General features: G+C 43.8%; 1 protein-coding gene across 1 annotated transcript in view; it reads right to left on the reverse strand.

Annotated features, from left to right (window-relative positions):
- The window catches only part of clasp1a (cytoplasmic linker associated protein 1a), a 64654-nt gene that overhangs the window by 8320 nt on the left and 40841 nt on the right, over window positions 1–15493 (reverse strand). The window contains exons 21-34 of the mRNA XM_079276745.1: window positions 14282–14386; window positions 13114–13176; window positions 12216–12319; window positions 11380–11403; window positions 9942–10186; window positions 8737–8800; window positions 8315–8478; window positions 8112–8190; window positions 7874–8017; window positions 3934–4083; window positions 3682–3788; window positions 2310–2435; window positions 1892–2039; window positions 818–1064 (exon numbers count right to left, since the gene is read on the reverse strand). Coding sequence (XP_079132871.1) covers window positions 818–1064; window positions 1892–2039; window positions 2310–2435; window positions 3682–3788; window positions 3934–4083; window positions 7874–8017; window positions 8112–8190; window positions 8315–8478; window positions 8737–8800; window positions 9942–10186; window positions 11380–11403; window positions 12216–12319; window positions 13114–13176; window positions 14282–14386 — 1770 coding nt within the window. The remainder of the gene's footprint in view (window positions 1–817; window positions 1065–1891; window positions 2040–2309; window positions 2436–3681; window positions 3789–3933; window positions 4084–7873; window positions 8018–8111; window positions 8191–8314; window positions 8479–8736; window positions 8801–9941; window positions 10187–11379; window positions 11404–12215; window positions 12320–13113; window positions 13177–14281; window positions 14387–15493) is intronic.

The following is a 15493-nucleotide window of genomic DNA, read 5'->3' on the forward strand; positions in this document are numbered from 1 at the left end:
ACTGTATATATACAGTACAGTATGTATACAGTACAGTATGTATATGTACAGTATGTACATATACATACAGTACAGTATGTATATGTACAGTATGTACATATACATATAGTACTGTATATATACAGTACTGTATGTATATGTACATACTGTACATATACATACTGTACTGTATATATACAGTACAGCATGCATATATACATACTGTACTGTACATATACATACAGTACAGTATGTATATGTACAGTATGTACATATACATACAGTACTGTACATATACATACAGTACAGTATGTATACATACTGTACTGTATGTATATGTACAGTATGTACATATACATACAGTACTGTATATATACATACTGTACATATACATACTGTACTGTATATATACAGTACAGTATGTATATGTACAGTACTGTATATATACTGTACAGTATATATACATACTGTACTGTATATGTGCATACTGTACAGTATATGTACATACTGTACATATACTGTACAGTATGTATATATACACACAGTACAGTATATATATATATACACACAGTACAGTATATGTACAGTACAGTATGTATATATACACACAGTACAGTATATGTACAGTACAGTATGTATATATATACACCGTACAGTATATGTACAGTATATATATATATATATATATATACACACAGTACAGTATATGTACAGTACAGTATGTATATATATATACACACAGTACAGTATATGTACAGTACAGTGTCTTGTGATGTATGTCTGCCTGCTGTGATAAGCCCCTCCCCCTGGTGTAACAAAGAACACCTCATGAACTCACAGTCTCTGAACTGCTCCACGTCGTCGTCAAACACGGCCTCCTTCAGGGCGGTCTTGTCGTACGTGCAGATGGTTTCTCCGTAGCCATAAGGAGCGAACTCCCGGCCCCGCGGCCCAGAGAAGGAGCGGGGCGATGGCGTGTTGAGCAGGGAGGTCTTGTTGTCCAAGGCGGTGCGGCCCCCTTCCACCGTGTCTAGACCGAGGCGGGCGTCAGAGCCAGGAGAGGACGCTACGCCCTCTCTTCCTGCCTGTGAGACAGAAGGGTAGGTGGGGCAATAACAGGGTTCTGATCATTGTCTTTCCCTGGGAGCACCTGCAGCTTTTCAAATCATTTCATTTGCCATTACATCACAGGGGCTCGACGCTACAGAGACCCGTCCTGCAGCAGCCGGCCTCCGGGAAACGTCTCTGCCTCTCAGACCTGCTTCCTGCTATCCTCACTTGGAACTACTCGTTTTGTCTTACAGTAGTAACTGCAGCAATTTAGTCTTATCTTAGTTCAAGATTAGTTTTAGTCAACGAACCTACTGTTGTCATTGTTAACTCAACGTTAGCGAGTCCTCCTGACTGTACTCAGTGTGTGCTGTCCTGATAGGGCAGGAAACAGAACTGGAAGGTGGAAGACAGGAAAAGGAAAAGCTGATTTTGGAAAGTTTTTTTCTATTTTTGTAGCTACGTTTTAGTCTTGACGTTGATGAAGTCACAGTTAGTGTTTAATGATGTCGGTGCCATCTCGTCATCGTCTCGTCTTAGCCATGGCAAAAAAAAAAGAGTGCTTTATGAACATATTTAATCATAGTTTTTGTGAATGAAATTAACAGATGCACACCATATGATCAGCTCACATGGAAAAAGCCTCATGTTAGCCTCAGGTCAACTTTGGAATACACTTTCTTCTTCTTAACGCTGAGTATGAACAGCAGCAGTCAAGTTTACGCATTTAATATTAATTATTACATTTAAATGACATTTAATCAAGTTTACGCCTTTTATGCATGTTGGATAAAGGCACAAAAAGGTAATTTTTCAGGCAGGAATATTGGGGGAACGCGGTTGTGAAAACTCTCGGACTCACGGCGTCGTCCCTCTTGCCCTCCGGTCTGATTGGCTCGTTCAGGTCCTCCTGGCTCCGGTAGCTGAAGCTCTGGATGGCCTCGGTGACGCCGCGCAGCGAGCTGTAGATCTCCTCCGAGTTCATGTTCTCGGTGTCGTACTCCATCATGCTGCCGGACACGCAAACACAGAAAGGAATACACACGGGATGTATATGAAATGCATATCTGAAGAAGGTGCACAAGCATGCAGTTGTTTTGCCACAGAGCTTTAGCGCTGCTTTGGACTTATAAGCTGATTAGTCTTTAGAAAGGGAAAGGTCAGGTGTTAATAAACCTTTGTTTTACCGTCTATTATTGTGCACACCAAAGTTTTTGACAAAGGACATTTAGATAAGAAAGAGGATCAGGGTTCCTTGCGGGAATAATCGCCCTCGTTACCTGGGTGAATACGCTCTGCGGAGGACCCTGAGGGAGGGGGCAGCAGGGGTGGAGTGGGGCGGAGGAGGAGGAGGAGGGGCAGGGGGATGCTTTGAGAGTCCGTCGACACCCCAACCCCATAACCGACTGTTGCCACAGCGCAGCCGGGAGGGAAGGATGGACAGACAGGAGGGAGGGAGGGAGAGAGAGAGAGAGAGAGAGAGAGAGACAGAGACAGAGAGAGAGACAGAGAGAGAGAGACAGAGAGAGAGAGAGAGAGAGAGAGAGAGAGAGACAGAGAGAGAGACAGAGAGAGAGAGAGAGAGAGAGAGACAGAGAGAGAGAGACAGAGAGAGAGAGAGAGAGAGGGGCGAGGCAGACGGAAATCAAGAACGAGTGGAGACGACAAGACGAGACAAGAGAAGGGTGGAGGAGAAAGAGAAAAAACAAGTGTGCAGGAAGAGAAGAGACAAAAAAACTTTGAGGTTAAATGAAAGTGTTAATTTAAAAGGAGAGAACTGGAAAGTAGCAGAATCCCACAAAGTCAGCTTCACTTAAATGAAAAAAGTCTCTTAATCATGAGCGAGGGGCCATTTTCCACACGTTTAGGCCAGACCATGAAGTTGACTTCAGGTTAAAAGACTGTGCAGTGCCTCAGGTGAGTGAGCTGCTCAGTCAGAGAGAATAAGAGAAGTATTGTAGGGAACCGTTACTATCAGTCTCTGGCACAGAAGCAGACAACAAGCCCTTCCCTGTTTGTCTTTTTATATTCATAGCCCTATATAGGTAAACATCAAAGAGCCTGGTTGTCTAAGGCACTTCAAAGTTTATCAGCAGCCAAGTAGATAACAGGAGTTTTAGAAGTTGTATTTGATCCGTGGGGGGGGGGGGGGGGGGGGGTTCTAACCTCTCTGAGAAACTCACACAGTGTCATGCTCCCACCAACCCACCTGGTAGTTCAACCACAAATGACAGATCAGGACAGCAGCAGCATCCGCATGTTTAGCCATGCAAAGCCATGCATTAGGACCATCGACTGAAAATAAAGATGGACGACATGATGTATTTTTCTATCCAAACGGCTCCGGTAGCGCTAACGTGAGTCCAGTACAGCAGAACTGAGGTCGTGGCTCAGACGAGCAAGCTGTGGCCGGGCTGGGCTCGCGATTGACCCGGGCGGTGTATGGGCGGGACCTCCATCCCCCCATCACCACTGCGCAGACTCCAAATGACGTCAACACCGCAAGACAGCAGTGCCAGAATTCAGGATGTTGTGGGTTGACTTTAGTACAGTGGGAGGAAGTGGAACAGCGTCCATCTTTAAACAGAGTCTATGATTCGGACGGGAGGTGTGTTGTAGATAATAGTGAATAACAGATGGGTGATGGGATACCTTGGAGACAGTCCGCCGTGGGAACAGTTTGTCGGAGAGGTGAGGGGGCTGGTTCTGCTGGGGGTGTGGCGTGTCGGTGTCCGGCCAATGGTGTTGCTAGGAGAACCCTGGAAGACAAGGAAACCATGATGAAATGTGAATGTGGTGTTTACTACAGTTTGGTCATTGGTACATCAGTACTTGAGCCACATCCTCTGAGCGGGGCTTCTGTGTGGAATGCCATCAAATACTCCAGCGCTTGGTTTGACTTACCACACCGCTGCTGGTGTTGCTGGAGTTCTTCAGGTGGTTGTGCAGCAGTTTGGTGGCTCCGTCCTGGAAGGTTTTGGGGAGAGCTCCCAGCAGCATGGTGAACTCCGGGGTGTTGAGCTCAAACAAAGAGATCAGTACCACCTGGGCCGCCTGGAGGCAGCGGAACACAGCGGGTTAGGATGGAGGACACAACAGCTTCGGTGGCTCAGATGGTTTCTTTGGTTCCACGAGTAGCTTTTGTTTGGTTTAATGGAGCCGGAGCAACATTTTTTAATTATTTTATAAAAGGACAGTTCGTAGAGGTTGTGACTGAATTATACATTTTGTAATATTTGACAATTTTTCAGATACTTAGCAGCTGTAAAGACCAATCTGAGGCAAAGGCTAACGTTAATAAAGGTACGGAACAATTATGAAACCATGGAAAGCAACTTTTCATCTCCTCAGTGCAGACTGACATGTGGAAAGAAACGGTTAAAAGTGAGAGTTCAAAGCTGCATTCAGTGGAGAGCTGACGAGGAATGCAACGATTCAGAGATAGTGTTACGATATCATCAATGTTGCAACATGCAGGCGAGTACAGATCAAACGTGAAGGGGGCTGTAGAAAACACGTGTTGTTGGGGGACTTTAACGCTCCAAAAGGTGGTCCGGTTCATCAGAAGACGTTCTGTTTCAAGACAGAAATGTCCAAAATGTTGAACTCTTTTAAACATTGTTGTCACCATGGCGACAGTAACTTCCTCACCTTTAGCTGTTTAGGCTTGTTTTGTTTCACAAGTTGTGATGATTATGAGACATCTCACATCTCAGCGTGATGGTGTGGCTCCAAAAAGAACGTGTTAAGAGATGGATTGACTAACAATCGGATCGTAACATTTTATTATTAGTAGTCACATTTCTATTACTATTACGATACCATGACTGGTTTTATTGTCATTACTATTCTACTGTATCCACTGCTGCTGCTTTCCATCACTGTTCTGCTCACTACGCTCATGATATGAATCATTTCTGTCGTATGCATTGAATGTGTTGTAACTCTGTTACGTTGTCCATCCTGATAGAGGATCCTCCTCTGCTGCTCTCTCTCAGGTCTCTCCCTCTTTTCTCCACGTTAAAGGTTTTTGGGGAGTTTTTCCTGTTCTGATGTGAGGGTCAAAGGTCAGAGGATGTAGTATGTGTACAGACTGTAAAGCCCTCTGAGGGCAATACAAAATGAATTGAATTGAACTGAATCAGGCTAGCAAACTCAAGTGGGATGAAACCTGTGACACTGTACACTGTCTATATTTCATGAATATTTTTAGAAGTGGTTCTCTGCATTTATGCCAAACCCTCAGCACTTGTACTACAGTAATGAACTCAATTCTCAGCTGTTTGTTTGAGAGAATGTTCGACGGCTTATTAGGGCTGTGTAGTTGAAAAATAGTAATTACAGAGTTGAGGGTTAATATTCAGAGAAAAGGCACCAAGGTCAAAGTCAATTTGCCATTTTGATCTCAAAGAATATACGTTTTGTGTCGTAAATGTGGCTTCATAACCATTCTTTTATTTTTTCCTCCAAAAGTAGGACTGCACTTCAGATTTTTCACGATAGCTCTTTTAAGTGTGAATATATCTTGTATGTTGCTTTGGACAAAAGCAAATCAGCACGACATAATTTGGTGTAATCATAACTTTTGCATACTGTTACTTCTACTCTACATACAGATATCACATAACATTGTAATAAGCCTGAGCTGAACTCGTTGAAATACATCTTTGGAACCTTTTTTGTACAAGAATGCAATGTTAACAACATGCAGGTATGCAGGTGCATGAGAGTTTGTTAAGGTGAGTCAGACAAACACAACGTGTCAGGCACACAGTAGTAACAGTACAGGACTCCTGTGAAGGTTGAGCAATACAGTTAGCTTCAATGTCCATTCAGACAAAGCAACAAGCGTTTCCTGTCACTGTAAAACAATACCAAGGATCAAGGTCTCAAGGTCTTTTGTGGTTGCACAACAAGCTTAATCTACTTGGTGAGTGATCAATCTGCAAGGCACAAGGTGATGTTTAGCTTGTTACAGCAGGAGCGTAGATGGTAGGGGTGAGTGACAGATGCCACACTCGAGTCTCCACTGTCTCCGAGGTGTTGGTTAGGCACCGGGCAGGCGGGGCATTGCGTGCTTATCGTGTGGTGTTGTGATTGGCTGTTGGAGAGGGCTCTACCTGCTTACACCTTTCTTCCTGGTTGCCCTCGGCGGACAGAGAGGCCGCAGTGCTGGACCTGCCAGCTAGCTCCTCGCTCACCCAGTTATGAAGGGTCTGGGGCACAGTGGCAAGGCAGAACGGGCATTACAGCATGACACAGGTCCTCCACCATCACACACGGATGCAACTCTGAACCAATCGTTCATGACAACCTAGCCTAGCACAAAGCTAATGAAGCCATGAGAGGCAAGACAAGAAAACGGATCCAAATTGCTTTCTTGTTTTTACAAGTTAAGAACAGTTGGAAAAAGGTTTTGAAGAATAATCTTCTTTCATTTTTTTTGTTATCTGTGAAACAAGTGTTTTAAGTTTTGGCAGAAAAAGAAAAAGTAGGATTTGTTGTTATAATACTTATTTATTTAATTAAAAAATAGGACTGAAATCCTTCCTGTTGTCTGTCAGGTGAGTTTTGATTGACATAACTTGCAAGCACACATTAACAATAAGTAACAATGTACCTTGTGTCTAAAGTGCATGGAGAAGAAGGCCTGAATGCACTGGGTAGTGGTGCACTTCAGCCTCTTGTGGACAAAACGAGTATTACAGCAACAAAAATGAGCCTGACAACAACAAAACACTTGCCAAAACCCGGTTTGCCAGATGCAAAATGATCGCAAAAATAATTTTTTGTAAAAACAATGTTCACCGTGCAAAACTTATTTCCACCACCTCCTTCATATTTGAAGAACTATTTTACGGAACTTTTTTTCACAGATGAAAAAAACGAAAGTAACTAAAGTTATACAACTGTTTTCCGCACCTGCTCTTAACTAATAAACAGGAGCGGAAACAATTCAGATCACAGGAAATGGATCACCAGAAGACAAAAAGTCACTTGCCTCTCATGGCTTCAGTACCAACAACACAGTGTAGATCAAACCTCTCAGATAATGGATGTACTGTATCATGTACTCATGAAAACACAACTACTCTCTCCTTCATCACACATTCACGGTGCCTGGAGCTCAGACCCTGATTCAAAGCTAGGTGAGGACGTCATTTGGAAGAACAGCAGTGGAAAGACAAACAGAAGGGCACACGAGGCATCAGACAAGGGGACGACAATGGGCCAAAGACCATCCACCGGAGGCTGCCTGTCATCAAAGTGAACAACTGTTGCTAAACAAATACTAAAGGCTGAGGAATTTAAAAAATGCAGAGGTCTACAAGATGCCACTGGCTGTCCAGTGTGTCCTCTGATCATTTGTCGAGGGAAAGACGGATCCTCCTGGGCGATGGATCTGCTCTGCTAATAAATCAATCAACAACGTGCGTCTCATTTCACACTCCGTCGTGTAACTTCATACTAAACAAGTCTCCAAGCAATTAGTTTAGCATTGAGCTTCATCACTCACTTGTAATGTAATTACAGTAGTTTAGTATGTAGATTATATCCATACTACTTGGTGTTGAGGCATAAAATACAACAACTTATGAAAGAGTCTAAAGTGTCCTCTTTTCATTCATTGTGGGCCTTAAATGTCCTCGGTTTAGAACTGTGATGATGAAGAATAAAAAGGATAAAGTTAAAAACATGAACATATGCTTAAAATAACAACAACATATGAATTAAAGAAAAATGAATAAAGAAAGAGCCATGCATTATTCAGGAGGAAAAGGGTTGTTTTTGTGAGCAAAGCGATTTCCATCGTCAGTGCTGAACAGGACAAACCACGGCCTACCTTCCTGACATCAGAACTTTTGGGTTCAGTGGTCCAGGTGATGATGCGAGACACGGCCAGGCGCGTCTCGCTGGAGTTGACAAAGTCCGTGGGGTCCATCTGCCGAGCCAGAGACTCGATGTACTTCAGGATGGCCACCTTAACCTAGAGAGACCACAAACAGTCACAAAGCTGCGTCGCACCAACCAACCACAGAAACGTCTTGCCCGTGAATGGAATCAGGCTAATCTGACTTTACCTTCAGATTCGGTGTCTGAGTCTGATCCACGATGAACCTCATCAGAATGTTGAACTGCTGGTCAAAGGGGAAGGACTCCCTGAGGAACAGATGGGGGTGAGGAGTTAACTCAGACTGTGTATCCTATGTCGGAACATGAATGAACAAGCTCGACTGTTCAATGATAAGGTTGACCCCCCCGTGACCTGGACAGCGTGTCAGACCTTGTGACATCCAGAGCCTTCTGGACTTTGGCCTGGACTGAGCCCAGCAGATCTGCCCCCATCTTCTTCAGCAGCTGAGTGAGCAGGACAAAAAGCCAGTCCTGCAGGTCTTCCCTGTGCACTGTGATGAAGTCCACAAGAGTCTCCAGGAACATGCTGAACACCTGAGGACAGTTGTCAACATATATTACACAACACTGCTTGATTTGATTCATGTTAATTCCTGCAGTGATACGGATAAACATACACACTTACTCTCTGTTGTTAGATCCACAGCAGGACGGGCCATGCAACATGAGACACTTCGTTAGTTTCAAGTAAGTCACGGCTCCACCAAGTATTGCTGTATCTCGAATACCATGCCTTACACTAAAGTCAGAATTAGTTGTGGTGCTTCAGTTAGTACAAGTCATCGTCTCTACCTTGCTGTGTGGATCTGCAAACATCCTCGTGAAGATCTCACAAAGTCTCTTCAGCTCCACTCGGCTGCAGGGAACAGACACCAGGAGGTGAGTAAAGTAGGGCGGCTCGCCAACATGCTTCACATTCAGCTGAGTCTACAGAGCTTAGGCAGGTGCTACTATTTACTATTGAGCTCTGTCCCGATACCCACACTTAATGTCACTATTCAAAGAGGTAAGTGTATCCCTTGATTCACCACGGTCTTCTGTGCTACACCTTTTCCAGTTGGAGGCGTAATGAGCCTATACACTGGTTTTAGGACAGACAATAATCAGCAGAGAGATGACATACTGGATTCAGATTGAATATAGAACCTCCACACGGTTCTTCTTCTTTTGTTTTCTTCTTTTAGCCCCAACAGTTTTCCCTCAAGACGCTTTGCTTTTGTAAATAAGAATTTGCTCTAAAGGTCAAACAGAAAAAATAACCAGGACTGATGAGAATAACCACATATCTCACTGTCAGTGTTAACACACATATGTTCAATCCTTAAATATTTGACGAGACAGAAAGCATTCTAAATGATATCATATTCTGTCACTTGTAGGTGCAGTAGACCTGCCTGCTTCTGGATAAATCTGTTTAATGTCTGCATTCATTCTACCCCTCCTCTCTGAATGTGCATCGTCTGATTGTAGCCGTAATACTGCATGCTTGACTCCACGTTTCAACAAATCATCTGAGCTGGACGGAGCCGTGTACAGTATTTGTGTCTTTATCTTCACAGGTTCTTGGGCACTGTAGCAATTAGCAGAAATACCTCACGCAGGCAGGTGAGGGTGTTGGGATGGACTCGTAGGGAGCGAATCATCTGGGCACACAGTATGTTCATGCCTCTGTCATGTCATGTGCGATGGAAGGAAGTGACGCCTTACAGTCGAGAGACTCTTTTACCTGTCGCCACCAATTTTCGATTTTGGCCACACTGAGAATCAACCGTGTGTAGAGAGTAACTGGACGCTGACTGATGACAAATCCTGGTTTTGTTGCCTGCATGGCTCTCTATTATTGTAGCTCTTACACACAAACATTTCCCTTTACTGCTAAGCAGATGACACACAGAGCCTTTGGTCACACTTGAGGGAGCTGGACATGGTACAAAAGCTCACATTCTCTCTCTGGCACTGTTTGACACCTCAGCCAAAATACACGAGCCCAATCCCACCTCAGTATTCTTTGGCTCTTGAAGAGGTTCTGCAGGCCCAGCAAGCCCTCCTTCCTCTCGGACCAGTTGGAGCTGGCGCAGTGGTTCAGGACCTCCGCCACGTCCTCCGTCTGCCGCAGGTAATGGGGGATGCCTCCGTTCCTCGAGCCGTATGAGCGCTCTGAGCAGGCACTGGACGCATCGCTGTTGGCGTCGTCGTCAGAGTACATGCCCGGGGACTCGTACCGCCGCCTCAGCGGCTTCCTCTGTGGCAGAGAGGAGAACGTGAAGGAAACACACAGTGTGGCTCCTAAAGGTTAACCATGCTCTGCAGAAAAGGTGCTGAGGCAAATAAAATCAGCCATGAAATAAAAATATTGGGATACAAGGTCGCCAGTTGCGTCATGCAGCTGGCCTTACATTTCATGTTGTGTTAGGTTTCAGTTTAAGGGTTGATTTGATACATACACACTTTCGTGTTTTGTTTTAAACCTTGTGCCTCACTTACAAAGTTGCTCTGATGTCCTTATAGGACAGAAATCATTTTATATTAATATTATTTTTAAGTTAAATCTATGAACAAACATCAGCCCTGATAACTATCAATATTTATTCAGTTTCCGAATTTTAACTTTTACATAATGCCACTGTTGTCTGTACGGGGGACAGACACATTATCTTCAGTATATTGAATGCTCGGGGGATGTTGGTATATGCCAATGATTTGCAACAACATTGAATTTGATGCATTTTTATTTTTTTTGCCGTCTCGGATAAAAACAAACAACTGATTGGTACTAAATGTCACCTTCTACAACTGCTATAAAAATACTATATATTGAGATTATTTTTCCACTTTAACTGTTTCATTGTTTTAACAACTTCAGTCCTGATCATAACTGCCAAATAGACATTCATTTTCAATGATATATAATATAAGAAACACAACTCACATTCTTGCCAAAAGATATGCCATGTGCATTAATATAGTCAATAATTACTGAAAAATTAAAAAGCCAAAAATGCTTCCCTCGTGATGCACAAGGGTCAAATCAAAAACATCAAAAGCCAGTAAAGCAGTGCCGTAATTAAGCAAAGAATCTTGACTACAAATGCAATGCAGTCTGGGAAAATTCAAAGAGTAGAGCATAATGTAATCTCATGGATCTTTAAAAAAATAAACACATATGAATAATGTAGCAAAACAATGAGGTTCAATACAATAATAGCACAATGTAACAGAAATGTGCAGGGTGCCGTACTGTAGGCGCACACTACTGGGATGCGTTGGACAAAAACATTCAAGGTGAAATAACTCAATCACGAAATAAATAAAAAGGGGTTTGGGGTGGAGGAGGTCATGAGCCAATATGATGAGTCAGGCTGCGTTATTGTTCTCTGATCTTGATTAGTGCGTGGTGGCATGGATGTACGGACAGTGTGTAAAATGACCAACTACCTTATTCCTGGAGTCTCCTAATAGCTGAAATGGTAAAAAAAAAAACATGAGAGGAAAAGGTTTAAGGAGGAAACACAGAACCAGTAGAGTCCTTCTGAGAGGACAACCCCAGACAGTTCACATTTCAACTGATATTTCTAAATGATTGAAATATCCTCAATAAAAAGGCTACTTTATAGTAATATGACTTATTACATGCTCATAATGTGAATAAAATCACCTCCACTCATGTGGTCTCAGAGCATTTCTGCAGTGTTTTTAAGCCACTCATAATACCAAATACAAAGCAATGTTTTATTATTATTATTATTATTATTATTATGATACTATATTCATCCCGGTAAGGGGGACATCTGCCACTGCTGACTACCTCTCAGCCGCTGCTCTGTGGCTTCCTTTTATTGTTTTTTTATGTGTGTTTAGCTAACTGCTAACTGCTAACCAAACTCACTGCTGGGCACCTCTCTGCCTCTGCTCTTTGGATCACTTTTATTCATTTATTAATACCTTTGTGTTTTGGCACGATTGTATGAGGTGTAATGGACGACTTTGAGACCATTGCTTGCATCACGTTACATTGCTGCTTGTTTCTGAGTTTGAATGACGTCCGTTTGCAGCGCTTTACAGCAGTGGTGTATTAATGCAATCACACAATACAGCATTGGTCATTGCAGAAACACCCGGCGGAGATCTGCACTACTGAGTGCACCTTTATAGTTCTATATAAAATGTTTGCATTAACATTTGGCCTCGTGCTTGTTTTACAACCCCTACTCATGAACAACATACTAATTCAAATATTTCTTTCCGGAAGACAACATTCCACAGCAGCTTACCAGAGCATCAGCAACTGCTGCCTCCACCTCTGTGCCAGTGTTCAGGACCCTCATGGCGTTGACCGACGCTGAGATCCTTGCTTGGTGAATTAAACCGTATCGATCTAGACAGGAAATGGGAAAAGAAGGTAAAGGAAGAAGGTGAGCGAGACTTGTCATAAAGTGAAGGTGGCCGCTGTAACTTACCTGAATGGAAGAAAAGCAACTGATGCTTTTCTTACTTTTGTAACCACACAGAGAGAGTCACCGTTTCCGTTGGACACATTTGCATATAAAGCCATATACCGTAAATGAATGAGCTGAAAAGATCACCAGAGTGAAATCTCCAACCACCGAAAGTAAAAACACAAAAAGAGGATGACCATGCCCTCAGGCAGGAAACAACAGGCATACATTGCAGCTGTGCCGTTTGGGAGACGGAGGATGTAAAGCACCAACAATGACCAAAGACGGGAAGCCACAGTAATGAGCTCATATGGTAAAAGAAAAAAGAAAATAACGAATTTGAAAATGATCAAATGATGACATGTGGCAAATGAACAGGTAGAGCTCGGCTGTGTGGATAATTCAAGGCTGTGGATCACAATTCCACAGAAATCACAGCTCAAATGAAAAGGTGAGGTGATTAAGGGACGAGCAGATGAAACCAACGGCTCCCGTTACATGCTGAACGAATACAACCTGTCCAGTCTGACCTTTCCTCTTTGCTAAAATACTGAATGAAATGCTCAACAAAAGACTCTGGAGGGAACATAACGTAAAGGAACAATGGATGCTACCTGCTGTCATATCACTTAAAACAACCACAGATGCATGCTGGTTCGGCTGATGATTGCCTATACAATATGGACTTTGGCGGGGGGGGGGGGGGGGGGGGCGATCTGAGCATGCAGGTCACCTGACTGGCTGTGGGGGTCTGCTGTGGAGAGAGCACTGGTTGAACGGGAGTGACGTCGGGAGGCTGCAGGGGACAGGAGAAGTGGGCAACATCCGGACCACGGGGTTAGTGACACACACACACACACACACACACACACACTACTGGTTTAACACCAACCTCTAAGGTAAGACTCAGGGGACATTTTCACCCCTACAACCGGACGGATTTTGTCATGTTCTTTTATTTAATTGGGAAAATGAATGTAGCAGATTCTGGCTTGACTTGCAATGAGTTTATACAGAAGCCTTGAGAGGCACCTGTTCTTAAATCATAAATAGAGAGAAAATATACTGGAACATAACTTTTCTTTTCTGATAAATCAAGTAGACTGGAAATGAATGAAGTAGACTCTTGCTTGATGGATTAGGAACAAACTGCTCATTTTACAATCAAGATCACCGTAGACTTTAGTGAGCTCTGCAGTGTGGAAAGGGTCCCATCTGGACGCATTACATTTGGATATATGGTATGGTATAGTATAGTATGGTATAGTATTGGAGGGGTGGGCCTGTAACCAAATTTCATTCCACACTTTGTCCCTCACGACAAATAAAAGGCTGATGGTCGACAGAAACAACAACAGGAGCAGTTAACCTATGCTATGCTAACAGCTCTGACTGTCCTTAAGCCCGACTCTGAAGCACTGACATGCCGCGTGATACTTCTCCACTCCACATAGATTCCACAGTAGCAGCTGCTGCTCTGGGCATTAGTTGCAGGGTCATCGTCAGCTGTGAATACTGACTTGCTTGCTGTTTCTGTTGCGTCTACTTTTTCCTCTATGTCTTCACCAATCGTTAATGACTGCACTTACACTTAAAGTCACAGAATTTGTGTTCAGTTTCACACACAGGAATCCAACTCAGAACAGCCCAAACTAAAGAAGGTACATTACAACAACAAAAAGCAGGATTCAGAAGAGACACTGGACACAGAACAGGATTCTCCCCTAAGCCCAGAAAGACACTATGAGTGCAAGAGCAGAGACAGACAGGCAGAGGTAAAGATTCTAGGAAGAACACCAACAACAGGAGGGAGGCTCGTGTTAGCATCCGGTAAAGACTCTCCGGTTGGGACACTTACTGGGAGGGGCAGTCCGGACAGCTGTTAGCTCCGCGGTACTCACCCAGAGGAGTGAAGCCCCGAGCGGGGCTGGTGTCGCGGCTGCTCTCGCGACTGGTGTCGCGACTGCAACCCTGACTCATGCTGGGACGGGGAATGCGGCTCCGGGCTAGCGTGCGGTAGGGAAGAGCAGCAGGAAGAAGAGCTTTACCACACAGGCTGGCTGTCAGGACAACAAGTTAGGTGGGAATGTCAGTGTGCATTCATGACGGAGAGTCAGAAATGAGGAACAGAAGAGGGGGAGAGGTTATGAAAGCCCTGGATAAAACAACAAACTGCTGTCTATTCTTAGAACTTTGCTTTTGGTGCTAAAATTGCCTTGAACACATGAAATCAATTTGACATTTTGGCCTGAGGACAATGCAACAGCCCGGACATGAATTGTTACGAATGAAAATTACTTCGGATGCAAGAAGGTGCTCGGTACATTTCATGACTATCATATTTGAAAAAAAGAAAAATTCTGAACAAATGCACATTCAGCAGACCGACAGGCCGATGAACTGACATCGCCATCCAGAGGACCCTGAAACTACTGACATATACATATAAAGAGACTGGACTGGAGAAGAAGATGAAGAAGAAGATGAAGAAGAATTGAAAGTGAAGAGTCACAGTAAGACAGAGACAGAAGCAGTGGCAGGATGCTGGGTGAGTGAGCTGGTCAAACAGCATACTGCTAGTAAAGGTTAGATAGTCTGGACACAAGTTAGATATTAGGAAGGTAACACGTCAACAGCAACAGTAAAACAGAAGGATCTGTAATTAATCAGAAACAGTCAACATTTCCTCTTATTGAAACTACTTTTCAAAAGATACAAAGAGCAGCCGGTCCATTAAAGGGGAAGTCACCGCCTGGATGTCCAATCAGTGTTGATGGTAGTAAATGTAGTAGAGCGGGGCAAGTCCCTCAGTGCTGCTATATTGACCCAGAAAGCTCCCGTAGCCGTGCCTGCAGTGCCTACATGCACCAGAATGCATTGCGCCCAAGCTTCTGACGCCCAGAGGATCTCCACCGGCTATGTCCTCAGACTCAGTCATTCTCTCCGCTGCATTCATATTCAAATTGCTCTTAATAAATACGCCCGAATATCCGAGTCATCCAAAACACTGTAGTTCTTCCTGGCCTCCGACTCAAACGTCAAGTGACGGTGTTGGATGCAGGAACATATTTTGATGCTTAGCTCAACTTTTTAGGTCAATAAAACGCGCCCTG

The sequence above is a fragment of the Melanostigma gelatinosum genome, assembly GCF_949748355.1.
Source record: "Melanostigma gelatinosum genome assembly, chromosome: 10".
NCBI classification, from domain to species: Eukaryota; Metazoa; Chordata; class Actinopteri; order Perciformes; family Zoarcidae; genus Melanostigma; species Melanostigma gelatinosum.